At 45.8% G+C, this 24814-nt stretch overlaps 1 protein-coding gene across 1 annotated transcript in view; it reads left to right on the top strand.

Moving 5' to 3' along the window:
- Window positions 1-4415: 4415 nt before the first annotated feature.
- The window catches only part of LOC148524856 (fatty-acid amide hydrolase 1-like), a 38647-nt gene continuing 18248 nt past the window's right edge, over window positions 4416-24814 (top strand). The window contains exons 1-8 of the mRNA XM_088471591.1: window positions 4416-4467; window positions 5384-5537; window positions 6871-7077; window positions 10288-10328; window positions 14392-14516; window positions 14760-14885; window positions 16574-16668; window positions 24669-24768. Coding sequence (XP_088327717.1) covers window positions 4416-4467; window positions 5384-5537; window positions 6871-7077; window positions 10288-10328; window positions 14392-14516; window positions 14760-14885; window positions 16574-16668; window positions 24669-24768 — 900 coding nt within the window. The remainder of the gene's footprint in view (window positions 4468-5383; window positions 5538-6870; window positions 7078-10287; window positions 10329-14391; window positions 14517-14759; window positions 14886-16573; window positions 16669-24668; window positions 24769-24814) is intronic.

Genomic DNA, 24814 nt, shown 5'->3' with positions numbered 1-24814 from the left:
TTGGAGTATGAGAGCTGAGGAGCCAGGGGTCACTGCATGCAGCCAGTTATTAACTGTACCTTGCGGTCCAGGAGGAGATGCAGCGGGAGTCCAGGTCTCCAGGATCTCCACCTGGGCTGTTGTTTGTAGAAAAACAGCCTGGCCTCCATCTTCTCTGTTAATTGGCCGGGGTTTGCGGCTCTCATAGTGTCGGTGCAGTGCGGAGATGGATCGCGTCTGGGTGAGACCTTCTCGGCTCACAGGGCATGTATTGGTTGCTGCTGGCTCCTGTCTCAGCTGCTTCCTCATCAGGTGGTGCGGTGACGGGGAGGGTGAGTGAGTGAAGCAGCTGACTCCGGGAAGGAGCTTACGGCCAGCGGCCCTAGTGCCACACAATATGTACCGGCCCGGGGGGCAGCTGGCACCCTGCCCCCCGGCCCAGCCCACCACTGTCTCTGTGTATCCACAATCACAACTCCCTGCTCCATTTGTTTGACGGTTATTTCTCTATTGTTCTGAAATTCTTTAAGTGCTTCTACTGTACCTTTGTTTTGGTGAGATTGGGAGTTCTTTTTTTTCTTTTTTAGTGTGTAATGATTCAAGGTGGTACATACTATCAAAGTCTATCAGAGGTGTTTATATTGTTGTCTTTCAGATAACTGAGATTAAAGTTTGAGGGTGGCTTGTGGTTACTGTTTATGGCTTTTGTCAGCAAATTACTGTGTGGGGTAAATTTTCTAAAGGGCAATTTAGCATTTTTGTGCAATTTGGTAGCTAGTTTGAAAATCAGAGATTTATTGAAGTCAAAATCGATGCCAAATCGGCCAAAAATGTAACTATAGAGCAGTTTAGAACATCGGAATGACCATCAAAACTTTACATAGATGATGGAGATTTACTAACGGTCGGTTCTGAATTTGACCGAGAAGCATCCAAATATCGACCAGACAATAGACCTGCTTGAGGCAGGTGAGTTTGGGAGAATCACTGCACAGATCACTATGATCTGAAGCCTAAAAACAATTAAACAGCTTTATATAAACTACTTTTATATGTTATGTTACATGTGCGTCCTAGACTGTCTTTTATACCGGTATTAGAAAAGCTAATATATACGTTTGTCCAGAAAGGTTGGCACTGTCCATCGGGATGTGTCTGTCCCGGGTTGGACTCTGCTCTTTAGCATGATCCTGCATGCCATGCACACGTGTGCAGGAACAGAGCCTTAGGGGTCTATTTACTAAGCAGTGTTAGTAGACAGAGTGAAAAGTGATAAGAAAGGGATAAGGTACCAGCCAATCAGCTCCCAACTGTCATCTCACAGGCTGTGTTTGAAAAATGACAGTTGGGAGCTGATTGGCTGGTACCTTATCCCTTTCTTATCACTTTTCACTCTGTCTCCTAACACTGCTTAGTAAATAGACCCCTCAGTCTGGTGAGATCGCCAAATGTGAGACTGAGTTCTGCAACCTGGCAACTGATCTAATTTGCTGCAAAGGCTGCCTGTTACAGACAAGTTACTGATGGGATGCGCCCAACTAGTGACTGCCTGACAGACCTACTCTTATTAATATAATCAGGGTAGATCTGAACAGAGGATGGCGGGCTTCCAGCGGTGGCCATAGGCCACAGGCTGTATGCTTTCCACGGTCTGCGGTTTGTGCACCAATGTTCTACTTCTATAGTACCGAAATCCTTTTATGAATTATTCACCGAGCCTTTACACTGGTAGATGGTATGCAGTCAAACTTTTGCCTATAAAGGAGCATCATCTCAGCAAGTTAAGTATAATTGTATTCTATAGCACTTAATGCAAAGCTATTAGCTTATGTTCTCTTACAAATAGTTGCTGTGCGCTCGCAAGTGGGTCGATGGTGGGGCACTGCGCACTGCATTCTGGGGCTCGCTACAAACGGGGCGGCTGTCGATGTTGATCGACGGCGCGCCCCGTTTTGTAGGCGGAGAGGGGGGTGGCCAGACAAACGGAGGCGTTCCTGAGGGAACGCCTGCCCTTTGTGGGCGGCCCTACTGACATCACTCGTGATGTCAGTAGTGAGATTCCTGCTCTATTAGAAACGCGCGTTTCGCTTGATGAACTTTTTTAAGTTGGAAACCCACAATAGCAATAGAAATAAATGCTAAACCAGACTATAGCTGTTTTAAATCAGTCAAAGGCGCCGATGACTGGTAGTTTTGACAACCCATTTCTTAGTAAATCAGGCCTAACATTAAGCAGACATACTGTATGCATAACTAATAAATATTCCATAAGTATTATCAGGAGTTTGTGACAGGAGAGTGCATATATGGAGATTGCAGTTTAGCGCACAGTCTGTGCAGCTTAAGCAGGCAAAGTATTAAATCAACATGGTATAGCAGTTTGTGAGACTGGTCCACATTAATCGGCCCCAGCGACCCGTCTGTATAAACCTCGGCAGCGGGGGAAGGGGGAAGTGACGAGATTCGCGCTGAATCGTGTCTTCGTGGCCCCGCCCCCTGCTTCACAATGCCATTAATCTCAGCATTGTGAAGAGGGGGCGGGGCCACAATGATGCATCATTTGCTGGACCACGCCCCCTTTTGCCGCATTACGCCCTCCCTGTGGAAGCCTGACAGCTCCCTCCCGGAAGGAGGGAGCTAAATGTCGGCAACCCTGTGTTATAGTATTGATCAGCAACAATAATGAAATGATACTCACAGTAGATTGAATGGGAAGTTGCCTGCGTCACGGCAGTCGGCATGCTGGCGGTCAGAATCCTGGCGCCGGAATCCAGACAGCAGTAGGAATCCCGGTTCCAGAATCGTAACCGCTGACATCCCGATGCTGAGTATTAGGGTTAGGGAAAGGGCTAGGTTTAGGGTTAGGTACTAGGGGAGGGTTAAGGTTAGGCTGTGGGAGGGGAGGGTTAGGCTGCGGGAACGGTGGGTTAGGGTACTTAGCTGCACGCAGAGCATAGACATAGGCATAGACAAATTAAATAAATACCTAGGGGCATGCATTCCAAGCCTAGGGCCAATTCAGCTTCACAGCAGGAAATGAAGGGATTGGGACAGGTGGACGCACCTCTGCTCTTGCTGTCCTAACGCGATCGGAGCTCTCAGCTCAGCTCTGATTGGGCGGCAGCTCATACAGCTGGCAGTTGCGGGACTGGGGAGCAGAGACAGCGGGCAGTAAAAAAAATTGCCACTGGAGGAGGGCTGCTGGGCATGCCCAGCCACAGCAGCTCCTCCTACAATGGACCTTTGCGGAGTCCAGTAACCTGAGACAAACAAGGGAGTGGGGGCGCCAATGCTCTTGCTGGCACAGGGCACTAAAATGTCTGTGGATGAGGATTGCAATGGGTATGGGGTGATGGATGTTGCTGACTGCTGCTGTCATCTGTGCTGCTGGTTGATAGGTGCTGTGCTTGGAGAGGGGTGCTGGGTCAGAGGCGGAACTAGCGATGGTGCTAGGGGCATCACCCAAAATCTTGCCTAGGGCATCAAACTGGTTAAGGCCGGCTCTGGCTGCACGTGTCAGGAGTCTGTCGGGATGCTGCTGTCTGTATCCTACAACTATATTAAGCTAGCTGAGATTTTGTGTGTGTGTGTGTGTCCCAGAGCCTAACCCTATCCCCCCGTGGTGCCTAAACCTATCCCTCCCCCCACGGCTAACACCTAACCAGGCCCCTCTATACTTATGTTTGGGGCGCCGGCTGTCGATATTCCGCCGAGATTTAAACAGCAGGCAAGGTAACTACATCTCTGTTCATCCATTCCCCAGAACTCACCTAATAGGAATGGAATAGTCTCTATTGACTGGAACCCTGCTTTTGTGCTCCTCCCACTTTGTCACCTCCTCCCCCTCCCATGCTACTGACTATTCTCATCTGCACTGCACTACCACTCATCTGAGTGTCCCAGGGGGAGGAGGGGGCTGGGGGCATGTAGGCTGTATTGTGGGCTATTCACAAATGAACGTGCAGGTATCGGGCTGGTGTTAATGCGTGTTGATAGTGATGACGACTGCTGTCACCAACAGACGGATAGGGGTGGTTCTGCCAAATTTGAATACAGGAGAATATTTGCATTTATTTTAGACCACGCAATGTGACAGCGGCTTCGGCAGCCTTGAGGGAAATTCTGAATCAGGATCTTAGTGCTTAAATAATGTAAAAATTGTAAATTATAATTTGGTACACACTCACTACTATACCATCAGATAACCCAATATATAACAATCCAACTTGCAGCAAGTGCCGAAGCAAATCATCATTGCTCCGACGAGGAGACAGCTGATCCAAAAATCTCCTGTCTCTCCGAGTCTTTAGGAGCAGTGAAACTAGTGCGCCTACGTGAACTAGAGTTCACACTTGCGCACAAAAGCCCTGGCGTCTGGCGGAAGCAGCCAAACAGGGGTTTCGGATCCCTCTTTGCAACCCGGAACTCCTTCCAATATGGAGGAGCGAGGTGTGCGCTGCGAGCAGGAGCACATATCATCTGAAGATGGTGAATGCTCCCGCAGGCAAGCTCCAAAAATATAGTATTTCCGGCGCTCAATAAATTTGTCTCCTCATACTAGTGTATGGGGACAGCGGGCCATTCCCTGAGAGGAAGGTAAGTAGGAGATTTCTGTGATACTAGTGTATGGGGACAGCGGGCCATTCCCTGAGAGGAAGGTAAGCAGGAGATATCTGTGATACTAGTATATAGGGACAGCGGCCCATTCCCTGAGAGGAGGATAAGCAGGAGATATCTGTGATACTAGTATATGGGGAAAGCAGCCCATTCCATGAGAGGAAGGAAGGAAGGTAAGTAGGAGATAGATGTGATACTAGTGTATGAGGACAGCGGACCATTCCTCGGGAGGATGTGATACTAGTGTATGGGGACAGCGGGCCATTCCCCGCGAGGAGGGTAAGCAGGAGATATCTGTGATACTAGTATATGGGGACAGAGGGCCATTCTGCGAGAGGAAGGAAGGTAAGTAGGAGATAGATGTGATACTAGTGTATGGGGACAGCGGGCCATTCCCCGCGAGGAGGGTAAGCAGTAGATATCTGTGATACTAGTATATGGGGACAGAGGGCCATTCCCCAAGAGGAGGGTAAGCAGGAGATATCTGTGATACTAATATATGGGGACAGTGGGCCATTCCGCGAGAGGAAGGAAGGTAAGTAGCAGATAGATGTGATACTAGTGTATGGGGACAGCGGGCCATTCCCCGAGAGGAGGGTAAGCAGGACATATCTGTGATGTCTCCTGCATTACCTTTTTGATGGATGGCCTGAAAACTTATTTTCTACAAAAGCAGGTGAAAATGTCAATTTTCACCTGCTTTTGTAGAAATAAGTGATAATGAATAGAACCTTTAATAAAAGGCTCAAACTGATTCACCTGTGAATCACGGACGCCCTTTTAACAGCACCTTTGTTGGATTTTCAGGGCCATCCTTCCACTTGCGGCCTTGTGCAGTACCTCGATGATGTGGAGGAAGAGGACAGCGTCCTGGTAAAGGTTTTTAAGAAACAAGGAGCCATTGTGTTTGCCAAGACAAATGTTCCTCAGACTCTTTTATGGTAAATTCAAGAAGTCTCTGCTGTTTCTGCTGGTAGTTCCTATCCCCAGGTCTATGTGATCTGGGTGCTCGATGGCAGTGTACCTAGCTGCCTATTCAGTGTTCCACGTGGCTCAGACTCATCCCATGCAAACTGCACAAAATGTGTCCAAATCTACATCAGCCCCAGTATCTCTATAGTTCAAGTTTCCCAACTTCAGTCTTCGGGGACCATCAACAGTGCATGTTTTCCAGATCTTCTAGTCTGTACAACGTACTGTTAGGGAACTCTGAGGACTGAGGATGGGAAACACTGCTGTAGTTCCACATGTGTCTAGCTCAGCTCATCTCCCACTTGAAACTCTGCTTATTGTATCTCGTATCTGCTGCTCTCTCTCTGTAAGCCTGATTCTCGTGATATGTAGCTGACTGCCCATACACAGTCAATATTCTGAATGTGGTCGCATTTGGACCTGAGTGTGACTTATATTCGGGTCCTGTATCTGTACTATTAGTCCTCATCCAGTCAGACAAGGTCAGAACTATCCTGTTGGGCTTGAACTCCATTGAGGCACTGATCATACTGATATAGACTTCTTAGTAGTTTGGTTGGGGTTGGATTTTAAACTACTTAAACTCAATTCATGGCACTTCTATTATCTCACACTCTTCACACATAGATCCCATGGGATTGGAAAGATCATTTATTGTTTCTTGCCCTGGAGTGCAGCTAACAGTCACCCTTACTATGGGGCACAGTCCACTAAGCAGTGCACAGTCTTATGCTGGCTACACACTTAACGATGAGTACCCAGCCGATGTCAAGTAAGGCGGATCCAGGTGGCAGTTCTGACATCGGCAAGTGAGTATGCCGGGAGTGACTTCGGGGGCCATTCAGCAGCATGGCCCCCAGTTGACGATATTGCCTGTTGGACCTGCATGCAGGTCCGATGGGTGACTACGCTGCCGATGCCCAGGAGCCAGCATCGTCAGTGACATAGTGGATGCACACTGCCCGATGTGGACGATATATAGTCCGATCCACAATATCATCTAGTGTATACCCGGTTAAAGGGGATTTGAACAGGATTTACACATGTCCATCCACTACTGGCAGAGGATCATGGGTAAGGTAATGCATACACAACTCTTTACCAACAGTCTGCACATGGAGAACACTGGACTGTAAAATCTACTCTTGTTATGTGAAACTCTTATATGTACATAATATATAATTTCCATCCTTTGCTGAATATTCTAATCACGCATCCATTATCTACATTTTCTGTATTAGGAATTTATTCCAATGCTATGTACTATTACATAATACTCTCTACCGCTTTCTCCTACTGTAGCTGTGAAACCAGTAACCCAATATACGGACACACACTAAACCCCCATAACAGAGCCAAGGTGGTATCAGGATCTTCCGGTGGGGAGGGGGCATTGATTGGTGGTGGAGGTTCAATTCTTGGTATTGGAAGTGACCTTGCTGGCAGCATTCGCCTCCCGTCCAGTGTTTGTGGAATTGCTGGATTTAAGCCAACTTCAAGCAGACAGAGGTGAGCCCTATTCCTCCTGCATATATTGTTATAAAAATAAATATATCACCTGATGACCGGGCCCCAGTGCACTGTGGGAGACCAGCTGACCGGAGAGGAGCCATCACCGGAGGCCCGATCACCGGTCCCTGGATTCAGGTAAGTAAAAAAAAAAATGTTTAATTTTTTTTTTCTTTTGTTTACAGCAATCAGCTTGCGGTCTATTTAGACCACATAGCTGAATACTGGTACCGGCTCCCGCCTCTACTCTCCCTGTTAGAGCAGAGTGGGAGCCCGGTAACCGGGGGAGACCCTGGATAACGCCACCTCCAGGTGGCGTTATTATCACAGGGCTTCCCCCGGTATTTTTTTACAATTTATTTTTAGTAACTTTCACACAGATCACATTTCCCATTACAATTATGGAAAATGCGATCTGCTTTACTAAAAATAAGTGATACTGGGGGTTGGAGTAGAATTTTACTAATTCTACTCCAATTGCCCTGTAATAAATTCAGGTGAAACTAAAATAATGTGAAAAGGGTGTGAAAACACCCTTTTTCACTTTATTTTGTAAAAATAATGTTAATAAATAGAGCCCAGTATCTTTTAAAAGATCTTTTAAATAACATTTTGTGGTCATGCCTAGGAACACCTCATTACTTTACATAGCAAAGCAGTGAGTTTTTTTTAAAACTCATACCTGCCAATAAGAAAAGGAGAGGGGTGGTGACAGAAGCCAATAAGAACGGAGAGGGGAGGGGCAAAGAGCCGATCCCATGGTAGATAGGGGAGGGAATTAAAGAGGTGAGAAGTGAATGTAATTAATCTGACAGTAAAGGAGAGGTGACAGAAGATGATCACAGAGGAGGGGGGGGCCGGAGGGGGACAATCTGGGCAGCTTGAGGGAGCATAAAATGTAGAAACGGATCTCCAATCTGTAACTTATTTAGGATATAGAGCAAAGAAACCGAGATAAAACTAACAGGCGGCCGTCATACTGTGCAGCGCCCCAAGAATTCCCGGGAAACCTGAATGGCGCCCTCTGTCCATTTTGGCGCCCAGAGCTCATGCTCCACTGGAACCACCCTCGCTATTCCCCTGCCTAGTATCAGAGGGAGGCGGGTGAGAACAGTATGAGCAGCTGCAACACTGCTGGGGCAGGGTGGAGCAAAGCTGGGGAGGTGATAGCATATGCCGGGGCCAATATACTTGTTAATATAATAAATATATATCACTAAATTATAAAGAAAGATAGGGGGCGCTCCATAGTGCATAAATGTTTTAATTGCATAAAAACATTAAAAGGACCCTCAGTTACAGGTGTAGTACCAAGTATAGGACAGTGTAGGCTGGTTACCACATGATTCAATGCAAAATTTCCATCGGCAATACTGCTCACCACCCACACAGGAATGAACTCGAGTCCACCATCCATGCCGGGCCTGTCTGGGAGTGTCGTTGCATGGGGTTAAGTGCAAAGACGCTGAACCGCTCGCAGGGGCGTATCTACAATGGGTGCAGGGTGTGCGGGGTACACGGGCCCCTGGGTCCAGGGGGGCCCCGCACTGCACACCCATTTTCCTGGTGACCTGTGCAAACTCTATAGACTCTGGGCACACCCTAGTGCCCAGAGTCTATAACTTCGGCGCTGGCCGCGCACAACTCACCGGAGAGAGAGGAGAGGGCCCGTGTCGGAGACTGCACACGGGCCCCCTCCTCTCTAGAAACGCCCCTGACCGCTCGCATACTCATATTCAGATGGAGAACCTGCCCATTCCATGGGGCTGGTCATTAATAAAATAGTGGAGAAGATATGTTTTAGTGTTCAATGAAAATACAATTTGTTTTGATGTTCAGCGATATATATATAATTAGTAGTCGAGAGAAGAAAATTCAACAAAAACATAAAATTAATTCCAGACATCAAGCAATATCCTAGTAATTAAAATTCCTAGAGATTGTTTAATTCTATAGTGTCATTCAGTCCCAAACGGGTGAGGATCTGTAGCCAAAAAATCCAATAGGCTTCTCTCTTACAGAAAAGGCTACAGCGATCTCCTCCCCTATTGGTCACTTTAATGTTCCCGGGGGCTGATTCACTACCTTACGCAACTGCGATTATGCACCCAATCGGCCAATTATTATCGGGACTGTGGGGAGGCGAACGGTGGTGTGCCAGTGCATTTGAACGCCGTTGCTGGGGCGTGCATAAATTATCCACTGCGATGGCCTACGCAGTCTGAGATCTCATAGTGTGCATTGTTAGCAATTTCTGATGTGCACGAGGCTGCGATGGTACTCGATTGTACCGATGGTTTTGCAGGCTTGCTAAACATTACGGATGTGTGCTGAGTATAGTGGGCCTCCTTGGGAAGTGCTGCGAGGGCATTGTGATCGCAATGTATTAGCATACTATCGTAGTTGAACTGCGTGCGTAATTGCTATTGCATATGTAATTGCTTAAGGTAGTGAATCATGCCCTCAATTCCTTTGATGGAAGCATTTTTTAGAGAACCATTCTGATATAATATAATTTGTCTGGATATTTATTTAAAATTCTTCTATGTAGCATAAAACGGGTGTGCAATGGTCTTATGGTGCGGCCCACAAACTGTAGTGAATCATTCTTGACCAATATATTCCAAAACAAAACATTTAATTTTATGCTGTAGGTAGCAACTTTTTTTTTTAAGTACACAATCCACAAACTGAAATCGTTGAGCAGATCCTGGAGCAATTCCCAAGAATGTACAGTGGGTAGAAATGGGCGAATCTATATGGACTATGACAAAGTGCTGCCAGCCCCTCACCAGTTTCTGATCCTCCTCCTCTTCATCAGTAGCAGCCATGAGCAGAGTTCCCTGGGCTAATGTCCATCACTTCTTTTGCAGGGGATTCCTAGTGAATTCCAAGGTTCCCGTTAGACCCAATTCCCCAGGTAACCCAGCACAAATAATGGTGCATAAACTATTTACAACTGGACCGATTCGTACAGTATATGAGAATATGAATTTCTAGCAGAATGCATGGTCAGAGAATTGTAGGTACGGTAATATCAGTTTCTAGAACAATATTTGGTCAAGATGGATGGGATTATATTAATTTCTAGCACAATATTCAGTCATGGTAGATGAAATAACATCAATTTGCACTAAAGACATGTAGTCAGGATTTAAAGTTAAATATTAATTGTTAGCCCTATATAATATATAATATTTCATTTTGCAGCCTTCGTGGAGTCCGGGCGTGCATTGATGGAATGACTGCAGGTAAAATTTGCATATTATTTGTGGATGAATAGATGTTGGAAATTGTATCTGGTTGGTTTAATTTAATATTGTATGTTATGGCGGGCATAAATTATGCAATTATGAGCCCAATATGTAGATTATCGGTGGAATAGGCCGATAATTGCATAGAGTATTGTGACCAATAAATCTTCCAACATGCACTGCTGCGGCCAGGGCCGGCTCTTCCACTAGGCAAGCTTAGGCAGCTGCCTAGGGGCGCCGGTCACTGGAGGGCGCTTCTGAGTCCGCCCTAACTACGGAGGGTGCGACTGCTGTGGGGACCCGCCGGCCCAGCGATCGCACCCCAGCGCTGGGATCGAGTATGGGATCCCATAGCGCAGGAACAGCAGCAGCATTGTGTAAGATGTGTCCCGCTGGGGACACATCTCAACAAGCGGCAGTCAGTGCTGGGACTGAGCTGGGACTAGCATCGGGTCCCGCACTGCAGTTCAAAGTTGGCACTGGTCGCCAGCCAATCCTGGCTCGTAGACCAGCTGCCAATCAAGAATGGGAAGCTTCTTAAGACTGGCTCGGCTGCGAGCCAGACGCTGCTTTCCAGCCAATGAGAAGCTACCAAGTGTATGCTTCTCATTGGCTCACGCCCGGCGCCGGATTTGAGTGAGTGATACCGAGTGAGTCATACCCCTGCAGTGGCGGACTCAGGAGGGTGGCACTGAGGCACCTCCCCTGTCATTCTTGGGCACTTTTTTTTTAAATTACTTTACAGGACTACAGCATAGTACTGAGTCTGTCGGCTTGGCAACAGCTGCCTTCCTGACTTTTATGTGACATTATGCCGCGCACCCTTGATGAGATTAGGAGCCGCCTGTCATGAGTAGAGGAGGAGCCACGGCGCAGCCACTGGAACTGCTGTCTGCGACAGGCACAGAGAGCAGCAAACACTCAGGAGAAGCCCCGGCAAGTGCTGCTTCTGTTGTAGAACACACAGCACCACGGCTCCGCCCCCTCACACAGCACCACGGCTCCGCACCCACACACAACACAGCACAGCAGGGCTGGGGTCCAAGGTCAGCCTGACAGAGATGACAGCCACTGCAGCAAGAAGAAACTACTGTATACATATACTGATACAGAGCTGTCACTTGTTGACAATCAGTGCAGAAATGATGTGCATTGACTGTCAGTGATTGACAGCTCATAGCCTACTTATTAATATAGTTTATTCTTGCATCTCCTGGCTCCTGTCCCTCGGACCCTCACTGATAAAGGTTTGTGCTGCTAATGCTAACGTGAACTTTTAAGTAAATTCAGATTTTTATTTTATTATAAACTACTGATTGATTGATTGTTTTTTTTGGGGGGCGAGGGGAAATGGAGACACAACAAAAAGGGGGAGGGTACTAGCGGGTATTGCACACAGGGCCACTTGTTTCTTAAAACAATATATTAATAAATTGTTAGTATTCTGTATTAATAAAACATATCTATATTAGTGCTGTTATTGAGGTCATGTGACAGATTGTAATCAATGATATATTTTAACAGGAGCAGAAAATGGCCTCTAAAGCTGGGTACACACCATACGACGGTGTGACCAAACGATGTGTCAAGCGATGTAACAATACATCACATGCGCCGTACACAGGGGCATCAAGAGGGGGGTGGAGCGGGTACAAGTTAACAGGTTTTTTTTGGTGAAAATAACTAGTCCCAGCAATTTGGGGTACATGAAAATGGGTGCTAGCATATTTTAAAGTTGCTAAAGTGAAGTTTTAAAAAACGTAAAATATCCACCTGCCGCAATCTTAAAAACACCTGGGACATACTTGGGGACCCCCTTGGAGTCTATTTCGCTAGTTTTTAAGTTTGTCCCCCAAATTTCGAATTTTTCGCCCCCAAAATTAAAGTAAATTTTTGGGGTGATCTAAAGTATTTTTTTAAACTTTTTTTGATGCAGTTTACCTTTGCGGATCTGTCCCAAGCTTGCAGGGGGGTTCTCGCTACTTTGCACCCCAAAACACCTATTAATAGGCGGAACTTTTTCGCCTATTCCAATACATTGACTTTCCGCAGCGGCGAAAAGTCTATGGAATTCTGGGCCTGATTCAGACCTGCTCGTGAGTGCACAGCACTCGCAAACAGGTCAATGGTCCCCCCCTGCGCACGCTGGAGCCGGCTCCGGCGTGCGCATGCGTGAGACCCGGCCAGCGACGGGCGCTCCGTCGTTACGGGTCTCGCACCAAAGCGGGGCAGCTTGCCCTGTTTTGGAGGCGGGCAGGGGGGGTTGGCTGGGCAAACGGAGGCGTTCCTGCAGGAATGCCTGCCATTTGTGGGCGGCCCTACTGACATCACTCGTGATGTCAGTAGGTGTACTTCCTGCTCTATTAGAGTAGGAAGTCCACTGGGGCTTGCGGCCACAAGACCCTACCACAAGGGTCTCGTCGCAAGCACGATGGTCTTGACCATCGCGACCATCACCTGGCCGCTCGCATAAGCTGTGGGTGGTCTTCCACAGCTATGCGAGCGGCCAGGAGGCTGTCTTTAAAAAAAAAAAAGGGACGCCCTGATTCAGAGCGAGCGCTCTCAAAGAGCGTCCGGCTCTGAATCAGGCCCTGAATACGGAGGAAACTTTTCACATGGCGAAATGACGTCACTCGCAATACTTTTCCGCAGAAACTGACTTTTCGCCGCTAATTGAATATGCCCATTAATCCACTGAGCTGCTCAAAGTAAAAGTAGAACTATATACCATATATATTGTTGTATATGATACAATTATCTATATATACGGACCCTATATTCACAGTGAGCACATGGGCCACACTCCCTCACACAGTTGGCACCCCCCCCACACCACACATGTCAATCATGGTGCCCCCCCCTGTAATTTTTTCCTGGATCCGCCCCTGTACCCCTGTCATCCAAAGTTACCAGCGTCGCGGATCCTTGACAGGCAGTTGTTCACCTGATGAGCTGGTTCAGGGGTGGGACAACTGCTGCTCTGCTGTCGGTACTCTTGGATGCAGAAACAAGAAGACACAGCTCAGCTGCTATGACTCTCCTGTTCAGGAGCATCAGCCATAATACAGCCTAGACAAGCTCCCAATTAAGGGAACCCTGGAGATCACTCCACAGCTCAGTGGGGAAGAAGGGGTGTGTAGTGTGCTGCTGGGGGGCTATTCAAATTTCCATACCCCCACCTCTAAATTCCCACTTCGAGCACTGATTTTAGTATAACTTAAATGTATTAAAGAGCTTTTGGAGCAGTTTTCATAAAAACTACTCCACGGCCCTTAAATTTGCACTGTTTTAGTAGGCATATCGCCTTACCCATACCTGGAAGGGAAAATGTGATCTGTTTCAGATTACTAAAAGAAATTGTGAAAAGATGCAGGGGATGGAGTCCTGCTATAATAACGCTATTTAGAGATGGCGTTATGCAGGCTTTTCCCCCATTTTCCCATCTCCAGCTCAGCCTTCCCTGCCTGCTGACAGGAAAAGCAGGGCCTGGAGCAGGCTTCTGTAATCAGCCATGTGTGTCTGATAGACCACAGGCTGATTACATAGAAAAATAATCAGAATAAAATAAATAAATAACACTCACCTGCACCAGGGGCTGGTGATCAGTGAGCTCCTTCGGGACTCCTGTCAGCTGATCGCTGGGCTCATGCTCTGTGACCCCAGTCAGCTGCTCCTTTGTGCTGTAAACTGAGATACCGGTACACAGCACAGAGTATTATATGTCTGTTACTTCAGTGAGGGTAATGGGGTACAAGAGAGGTACACTTTTAATGGGAGTCAATGGTGACATTAAAAACGTGTAAGAGAGGGTGCATATTTGTACAATGTGTGTGTTATATCTATGACAGTAATAGGATGTAACAGGTACTGTGTACATGTGTTGCATGTGTGTTATTTCTATGATAGTAATAGGATATAAGAGGTACGCATTTGTTGCATGTCTGTTGCACAGATAGTAATACATTATATTGGGGTTGGACGTTTTTTTGGTATCTCCTATTGCCCAGACTGCGATGGAGTGTAAAAAGGGTGAACATTTATTATGTATCTGTTATTTCAGTGTCACTATGCACAGGACCTATGGCGAGAGATGTGGACGCTCTGGTACTTTCCATGAGGGCTCTATGGTGTGATGAGTTTTTTCGCCTGGACCCAAATTTGCCACCCCTTCATTTCAATGAGGAGGTAATGAGACACACACACATATATAATAGGTGAGGAGTGTATGGGGATAGGGGAAGGGCTCCCTAACTCTGATGTTCCCATGGGAGGAGTGAGATTTATACCGATTTCCACAGAAAACCATAATAATATCATGTTTACAGCAGAAAACGGGGTATATCTTTCGGGAGCTTAGTACAGAATTTATAATTCACTTAGTGACCAACACTACGACACACCCTCATCTCGCTGATCTTTGTTCTATAGATTTACTCCTCTACCAAACCTCTCCGAATTGGATATTATGAAGAGGACGGATATTTCCAGGCGAACCCCGGTATGAGACGAGTTCTTCTAGAAACCAAACATCTTCTAGAGGATGCTGGACACAAGGTGAGAGGAGCACGCAGATGGGGCCCTTTCCGGTACATGTCAAGGTTAAGACTGGCCCACAGAGCAAACCCCTGGTAGGCCCTACTGCCTGGGGGCCAATCTCTCCTCTAGGGATCAGGTTCCAAGCTGTGAACTTGAATTATACATTATACATATGTTATAATTCACAGGACTATGATGTATTTTCTATAATGCATAGCTGTTCTTAATCTGGTACATTATCATGCATGCACTAGCAGTATTTACTATATATATATATTTTTGGGCAGTTCGACATGGTGCCTCTGCGAAGCAACTTTGTAAAGCTGTCAAGTGGTCCTCTGCCCATACCTTTGTGAAGTTCTATTCCTTTGATACCTTCGCCTCTTCTGTTGGGACTTTTGTGAGAAGAGTTCTCAGTGCAGCTCAGGAGCGTTCCCTCCCTTAGGAGATTACCTTTGGGATATCCCAGGGTAAAGCCTGTGTCCCCTATGGAGAAAGAAGAAAAGGAGATTTTTTGGACCTGTATGTGACTCGTTCTTCCTTCTCCTCCTTCTTGCTTTAGGCATGTTAACTTAACTGAGTTGCCTGTGGCTGGGAGAGGGTCATGGGGGTGAGGGAGCAGGGGCTCATGGGTAAAGAGTTTTAACTATTTGGTGCCTAGACTCCTACTCACCAACCTATACCAAGCGTAAAGCCTGTGTCCTATGGAATTGAAGAAAAGGATTTAACAGGTAAGCACATAAATGTCCTTACTAGAATATTCCGTATTTTGGAATAATTGCATACCATAATGAAATATCTTGGGAATGAGACCCAAATCTAAACAGACTGCATTTATGTTTTATATACACCTTATACACACAGCCTGCAGGTAGTTTTATACAATATTTTCAATAATTTTGTGGCTCAAACAAAGTTTGTGAACATATGTAAAATTAATTTATGTTTTATATATACCTTATACACAAAGCCTGAAGGTAATTTTATACAATAATTGTAATAATGTTGTGCCTTAAACATACTTTGTGTACATTGAACCATCAAAAAGTATAGGTTTCAATATCTCAGTCATGTGAAACAAATTCAATATTTCGTAATATTCCGTATTTCAGAATATTTGGATATGGGAGACTCAACCTGTACTACATTATTGCACTTTCTATCCTCACCTATAGACTGTCTCCTGTATTGCATTTACATGCTTCTGAGTGTCCTTTGCTTTGCCAAGTCTCATTTGGTAAAGTTTTCTTAGGAATAATTTTCTGTTTAAACTGGATCATTCATGCAGCTTCTGTAGTGCATCCCACATGCCCTTTGCAGTATTCTCGTGCCAGGTATGGTGACTGGGATGCATGGTGCCTGGTCCTATAACCTTGCTTCTTTGATCAGTCATCAAACAAACATAGAAGGTTTATGAAGCAAAACTGTAGTATGAACAGTGCCGGTTTATCACCATACAGACACAGCATAACTAGTAACTAACATGGAGTCGATTTGCACTAGACTGAAAGACCATCTAGTAACATGTTGGTAACAGCACCACCTGCAGTACCTCCAGTGTAACTACTTAAGCAATGTTAAGACTAGAATTGTTGTAGTATTCCAACAACAATTTCCTCTTCACTTCTACATTTACTGCTTACATTACTTATATTTCACCAATTTTAGATTATATAAAATTATTAAAATTAAATTTTTCTTTTCAGCTCATCTTGTTCAGGCCTCCACGAGTGGGTTATGCATATGAGCTGCTCTGGAAGGCGGTTCTTGGAGACAAAGGGAAAACCGTAGCAGATAAGTTGTAAGTGGCATGTGCTGAGTACAAGTAGTGAAAGCTGGATATTAGGGTGAGGGGTAAATACATTTAAACATAGCACCCTGGAAGAATAATCATTTATTTATATAACACCACCAATTTACTCAGCACTGTACAGAGAATATTTGGGTTTCATATCAGTCCCTGCCCTGTTGTAGCTTACAGTCTAAAGGGGGATGTACCAAGCCTTGGAGATACAGTGGTGTTTGAAAGTTTGTGAACCCTTCAGAATTTTCTATATTTATGCTGAAATTTGGCCTAAAACTACCTCAGATTTTCACACGAGTCCTAAAAGTAGAGAAAGAGAAGCAAATCAAACAAATGAGACAAAAAAATAGACGTGTTCATTTGTTTATTGAGGAACATTATCCAATATCACATATCTGTGAGTGCCAACAGTATGTGAACCTTTGCTTTCAGTATCTGGTGTGACCCCCCTTGTGCAGCAATAACTGCTTCTAAATGTTTCCGATACTTGTTGATTAGTCCTGAACATCGGTTTGGAGGAATTTTACCCCATTTCCCCGTACAAAACAGCTTCAACTCTGTTATGTTGGTGGGTTTCCTCCCATGAACTGTTCGCTTCAGGTCTTTCCACAACGTTTCGATTGGATTAAGGTCAGGATTTTGACTTGACCATTCCAAAACTTAAAATGTATTCTTCTTTAACCATTTTTTGGTGAATGACTTGTGTTCTTTGGGTCGTTGTCTTGCTGCATGACCCACGTTCTATTGAGACGCAGCTCATGGACAGATGTCCTGACATTTTCCTTAGAATATTCTGGTATAATTCAGAATACATTGTCTCATCAATGATGACAAGTCGTCCTGGGCCAGATGCAGCAAAACAGGCCCGAGCCATGATAACACCACCACCACCGTGTTTCACAGATGGTATGAGGTTTTTATGCTGGAATGCAGTGTTCTCCTTTCTCCAAACATAATGCTTCTCATTTAAACCAAAAAGCTCTATTTTGGACTCATCTGTCCACAAAACATTGGCCCTCATTCAGAGCCGCTCGCTAGCGGCCGTACGCTCGTTCCGAGCGATGTTCGCACATCTGCGCATGCGTACGGTTTTTAGTACGCATGCGCGAACCAGTCAGTGCGGCTGAAAATCGTTTGTACGCTATATAGCGAGTGCCTGCTATTTTGAGTGACAGAATGAGGCGTATGTGGGTGGTAACAGGGGAAGGTGCTTGTAAACGGGGAGTGGAGATCAGAACGCAGACGTGCTTAAAGGTCAAAACGGGCGTTTTAAGGGTGTGCATAATTAATACAGCAGCGTCATTGACCACGTCACTTGGTTTTTTTTAACTCAGAACTGCTCGCAAAATAGCGGTTGAAAAAACCAACCACAAGAATAGCGAGCAGTTCATACGCTGTACGATGTACTCGATTAATCTAATAAATAGCGGACATGACGTATGGTGCGAGCGGCCAGGGGGCGTTTTTAACAAATAAACGAGCGTATGTTTTGCTCGCTCGTTCAGACTTAGAGGTGTGCACAGACTGCAATTTGCGAACGGATCATTTGAATAGCCACCCCTTGTTTTAGAACGAACGACCGCAAATAGCGAGTGGCTCTGAATGAGGGCCATTGTTCCTATAGTTTTCAGGCTTGTCCAGGTGATCTTTAGCAAATTGCAGATGGGCAGCAATGTTCATTTTTTTTGCTTTTTCATGCTTTTTCAGCCATGCATACCATTGTTGTTCAGTGTCCTCCTGATGGTGGACTCATGAACATTGACATTAGCCCATCATGAGAAAGGCCTTCAGTTGTTTAGAGGTTACAATGGGTTCCTTTGTGACCTTGCAAACTATTTGAGGCTTTGCTCTTGGTGTGATCTTTTTTGGCCGACCATTCCTGGGGAGGGTAATAATGATCTCGAATTTTCTCCATTTGTACACAATCTGTCTGACTGTTGATTGATGGAGTCCAAAATCTTTAGAGATAGTTTTGTAACATTTTCCAGCCTGATGAACATCAACAACTCTTCTTCTGAAGTCCTTAGAAATCTCCTATGTTCATGGCCTGATACACTTCCACAAACATGTGTTGTGATCATCAGATTTTGATAGATCCCTGTTCTTTTAAAAAGACAAGTTGTCCACTCACACCTGATTGCCATCCAATAGATTGAAAATACCTGACTCTAATTTCACCTTCAAAATACAGTATCTGCTAACAGGGCCGCCATCAAGGGGGACGGCCGGGCCTGGAGTCCCGGGCCCGGATACTCTGGGGGCCCGACCGCTCCTCCTACCGCCTGTCCACTATTTCCACCCTGCTAAACTTACGTTCACTGACAGGCTCGGCTGGTGGTCCGCGGCCGCCCGTGCCCACTACTACAATATACCCTCTCACTATCTTTCCAAACGCCCGTCGCTGCTGCTATGTATGTGGCTGGCTGTTGGAGGCAGGCAGAGTGGATGCTCCCAGCCTGCTCTGTGCTGCTAACCAATAACACAATCGAGCAGACGGGAGCATCCATAAACACTGCAACAGCAGCGGGCGGTTGGAGAGGTAGGGAGAGGATATAGTACTGGGCGCAGGTGGCGCCTGTCAGTAAATGTAAATTTAACAGGGAAAAAGTAGTGGGTGGGAAGGCCCCGGGGCCCTCGTTGTGAGGAGGGAGGGAGATTACTCGGGGAAGGGTGAGGCTCTGTATAATGGGGGCTGGGGGGGCTCTGCCTATTTGGCCCGTCCCAGGCCCCATGATATCTGAAGGCGGCCCTGTCTGCTAAGCCTAAAGGTTCACATACTTTTGCAACTGTGATATTGGATCATTGTCCTCAAAAAAATTTAAAAATTAGCATGTTTAATTTATTTGCCTCATTTGCTTTAGTCTTTATCTAGTTTTAGGACTTGTGTGAAAATCTGAGGTAGCTTTAGGCCAAATTTCAGTAGAAATATAGAAAATATTGAAGGGTTCACAAACTTCCAAGCACCACTGTAGATAAAGTGGTGTAATTGCCCAATGCAACCAATCAGCATCTAACATTTCAAATGCTGCACTAGATAAATGACAGGAGCTGACCGGTTGCGTTGCGTAACTTTATCCCACTCTGCGGCTTGAAACATCTCCCCCTAAATTCCCTAACATACACACATGGAGACTAGTGTTAATTTAGAAGGAATCCAATTAACCTTTCAGTATGTTTGTGGCATGTGGGAGAAAACCATGCAAACATGAAGAGAACATGCACACTATACACAGTTAAGCCATGTACAGGTATTTAAGTATTGTAGTCAGCAATTATCTGAAAAAGTGAAATGCGAACATTAATTAGACTGTGTATGAAGTACATTTATGTGATGTCTGCACAATTGGCTGGTAACAATCACTGTCAGGGTATGGTACATGAAAATGCTGCTCTGTGTTATATAGGGGTTTATTTACTAAGCTTTGTTAGGAGATAAAGGGCCGTATTCAATTTGAGGCGTTAAGTCCGGATCCGCAGTAATTTACTGATGATGACGTCATTATCGCCTGTTTTGGTTTTACCCCGTATTCAACTTCAAAGACTTTCCGCCTAGGCGGTAAAGTATCGCCTATGAATGACAGGCGGTAAAAAGTGCAGAATTGGGGTTTTGGGGTGCAACATTTCGAGAAACGCCGTGCAGCCTTCAGTCAGTCCCCCAAAGGTAATCTGTGTAAAAAAAACAAAACTTAAGGACACCCCAAAAATTTACTTTGAAAAAGGGGGCGAAAAAAAAAAAGTTGGGGCACAAACTTAAAAACTAGAGAATTTGACTCTGGGGGGTCCCCAAGTATGCCCCATGTGTTTTTTGATTGCAGGTGTTTGCGCCAGGTGGATTTTTCACGATTTGTTTAAGTCACTTTAGCAAGTTTAAAATATGCTGAACCCCATTTTCAAGTACCCCAAATTTGATGGGCATAGTTGTTTTGCCCTAAAAAAACTCCTAAATGCTCTTCTGCATCACCTTATTCAAAGCCGCATTTATGCACCTGCTGCGGCTATTAGAAACCCCGACTTCCTTCAGGAGTTAAAAATGGGGGTACCCATAGTGATCCCCCATATCTGCACATCTTTAGGGGGTTCCCTAGAATATTTCCTGAAAATTCCCCTTTTGTTTAACCTGTAAAAAAACGGGGTAAAAATTTACAAAAAAAATTACATAAGGTTCCCCCCCAAAAGCCAAACCAGCCCCAGGCTTGCCAGGCAGTGGTGGTTTCTAAAAATATGGGGAACAAATTGTGTATGGTTCCACCGTATTTTAGAAACCAACCCAAGGCTGCAGGGACCAGTTCTGGTTTTAAATATAGTTGGAAAAAAAACGTGGGGATCCCCCTATAGTTAAGACCTGCACCAGACCCAACCGACTGGGGTGTAATGCCACAGCCAGGAGACCCAATCACCGGGGCTCCAGGTCCAAAGCATTAGCATCCCAAATCGGTCAGCGCAAGCCGGTGATCTCTGGGTCCCCCCTTCCCGAGCACCACAGGCTTACGCTGAAGCCTGGGGCTCTTCCCCATACCTCTGGTTTGGTGGGTATGGATGTAATGGGGGGGGGGGGCAAATAATGTAAAACTATTGTGTTTTACAGTGGAACTACAAGTGACAGCATGCCTACCATTTTGCACTTGAGGAACAACAAGTGCCAGCAGACATGCGGCACCTGTAACTTCACTGTAAAATAAATAGTTAAAAAAAGACAAAACACACACACCGTGACAGTATAACTTTATTACACACACCTACCCATTCACACATACTTACCTATACCAGATGTGTCTGTCCCCTTGTCCAGTAGATTGTCCTCAATGAATGGGTCTGCAAAGAAAAATTCATACTCACCTATATCCTGGCGCCGGTCTCCGCAGTAATCCAGGAACTTAGCAAAACAAAAAAACGAGTTTACACGACCCACACAACAGCTATCAGTATGTGTGTTGCCACACATACTGATAGCTCCCGAATGCCAGCTGACGGAACATGCATGGAGCTGGCACTTCCCGAGAGCCAATCAGCGGCTGCACTGACTGTAGAGCGGCCGCTGATTGGCTCCGGCTACTGACAGTTCCTACGTGGTGTGAATCGCCCAAACATGTGTAGACATGGGGGATCACTATGGGTACCCCCATTTTTAACTCCTGAAGGAAGTCGAGGTTTCAAATAGCCGTGGCAGGTGCATTTTTGCAGAATTTATAAAAATGCGTTTTGGGACTTAAAAATATGCTAGTACCCATTTTCATGTACCCCAAATTTGATGGGACCATTTTTAAAAACGAAAAAAATTAGCTAAGTGCTCTTCTGCATCACTTCTTCAAAGTCAAGAAAAAAAACACCTGCAGCGGCTATTTAAAACCCGATTTTTCTTTTGCAGTCAAAAACGGGGGTACCCAAAGTGATCCCCCATGTCTGGACATCTTTTGGGGGGGTCCTAGGATTATTTCCCGAAAATTCCAGTTTTTTAACGCCGATCCAAGTATCGCCAGGTCCCGTTTTCGCCTACTTTAAAATTGAATACGGGGATACGCGGGCACGCGCGCGATACTTTAACACCTACAAAACAGGCGAAGGCAGCGTTAAGTCCGGGCCGTAGCTCGGCTCAAATTGATTACGGGCCAAAGTGAACGGTGGTAAGGTACCGTTCACTTTATCTCCTAACAAAGCTTAGTAAATAGACCCCCTTTTCATATTGAAGTGAAAAAGAACAGAAAAAATAAAAAGGGTTTTGTCATATTTATAATTATAATATGACAAAAGTATGGAAAAACCAAGAGAAAACATAAAAATATGAGAGGAAAGTCATAAACACAGCCATTACCAATGATCACATCTTCCTACAATCACTGTGAGGAGCACTGCTCTACAAGGGAATAAGGGGAAGTCATACACCTTGACAGGATCAATTATCACATCTTCTTACAGTCACTGTGAGGAGCACTGCTCTACAAGGGAATGAGGGGAAGTTGTACACCCAGACAGGACTAATGATCACATCTTCCTACAGTCACTGTGAGGAGCACTGCTATACAAGGGAATGAGAGGAAGTTGTACACCCAGATATGACTAATGATCACATCCACCTACAGTCACTATGAGGAGCACTGCTACACAAGGGAATAAGGGGAAGTTATACACCCAGACATGACTAATGATCACATCTTCCTACAGTCACTGTGAGGAGCACTGCTACACAAGGGAATAAGGGGAAGTTATACACCCAGACATGACTAATGATCACATCCTCCTACAGTCACTGTGAGGAGCACTGCTATACAAGGGAATGTTGTACACCCAGACAGGACTAATGATCACATCCTCCTACAGTCACTGTGAGGAGCACTGCGACACAACGGAATAAAGGGAGCCAGGGGCCCATGTGCCCTGCATAGCCTGCACCCATTATAGATACGCCCGCCAGTGACCCTCCTACAGTCACTGAGAGGAGCACTGCTACACAAGTGCAAGAAGGGAAAGTCACAAAAAACAGCCATGACAAACAATCTCTAAGGGGAGCATTAGGAGAATGAAGTGAGAGACATACATGGAGACATGGCCATTGGCCTCCACCATCTGTAATCACTGAGAGGAGCTATATGACCCAAGTGAATGAGGGAAAAGTTATTCAGTACATATAAAAAATCGGTATGAAATACCGCCCCCGCATGGCCGGTGGTTCAATTCCCGGCAGCGGCAGCACGACACTGGAACACATCCCGGCAGTGTGAGCCCGACAGCGCTGGAAATCCTGATCGTTGTAAGGTAGGTATAGACTAACCTAACCCCCCTAACCCTAACTCTCCTTAGGGGTGCCTAACCCTAACCTCCCCCCAAGTGCCTAACCCTAATCCTCCCGTAAGTGCCTAACCCTAACCAGCCCTTCCCCGCTGCCTAAACTTAAGTCCCCCGGGGGGGTGCCTAACCCTCCCTCCCCCTAGCCTGACCCTAACCCTCACGGGGGGGTGCCTAACCCTAAGTCCCGCCCGGGTGCACTAAACCTAACCCTTCCCCCCCACGGCTGTCCGCTCGCGGCGCCCAGCATCCCTTCGATCGGGATGCCGGGCGCCGGTCTCCCGGCATCGGGGAAATGAGCAGCGTATACATCTAGACGCCGGGAATTTCACCCTCGCCGGGATATGACAGTCGGGAGCCAGCTGTCAGTTTAATGTCAGCCGGCTTCCCGATTGCATCCCTAATTATCACATAATTTGTCCTCAGTCACAGGAACTTTTTCTGGATTTACCTAATGTTCTGGATACCAGATTCCATGCTGGACACCTCTAACAATATACAGTATATATAGAAATTAAGTATTTTTTATTTATTTGGTGTTTTTTTTACCTCAGACAGAGCCAATAATATGAGAATATTGCCAGCTGTGGAATGGAATCTCCAATGGATCAGAGCACAGGGATGAGGATAATTCTCTAGTTATATATAGATAACATTGCAGTAAGCAGACTGGAGGGCACTTAGGAAAGCGGGAGAGAATCCCTTTATGTTACGATGAGTTGATGTGCATAAGGATCTTTGCTCAGCATCTCCCCCCTAGCAGAGCTCTTAAAGAATATCTTATGACAATCGGTGTAACTATCAACGGGGGGCCTCAACTGTCTGCAGGCACCATGTGGCCACCTGTGATGCTTTCTGGCCTTGCTCCCCTATGCGGCCTATAGTCAGCAGGGAACTAAATGTTCAGCTGTGGGACTGCTGAAGCTCTAGAGTGCTGTGCACATGAGGCAGCACTCTAACGGATCCATAATAAAATCCTGGCCAGCGTTTGTGGGGCAGTCTCTGATGCCATGACCTCTGTGATCAGGAAATGCAGGGGGGCTAATAAAGATGGCGGGGGCTGATAACCTGGCATAGTATGTATAGGCAGGGGAAACTAAAAACCTTTGTCCGTAAGTTGCCCACTCTCCTGGAATGTTCGGAAAACTCATGCATTTCAGGGGTAGTAAATAAATGGGGCCACTTTATATAACCACCTTGTATTTTATTTCTATTAGTAAGAACAACTTCATAGACCCCAACCTGGGGGAATGCGCACAACTCTGTAAGATGCCCGACGTGGTGAAGAGGATCCTGGGCTTCATTTTCCGGCCGATAGTATGTAGATACGAAAAAAAAAAAAAAAACAATTCTTACTGTAAGT

The sequence above is a fragment of the Taudactylus pleione genome, unplaced genomic scaffold, assembly GCF_031769625.1.
Source record: "Taudactylus pleione unplaced genomic scaffold, aTauple2 ptg000115l, whole genome shotgun sequence".
Taxonomy (NCBI): domain Eukaryota; kingdom Metazoa; phylum Chordata; class Amphibia; order Anura; family Myobatrachidae; genus Taudactylus; species Taudactylus pleione.
This window is presented reverse-complemented; position numbering and strand designations above follow the sequence as displayed.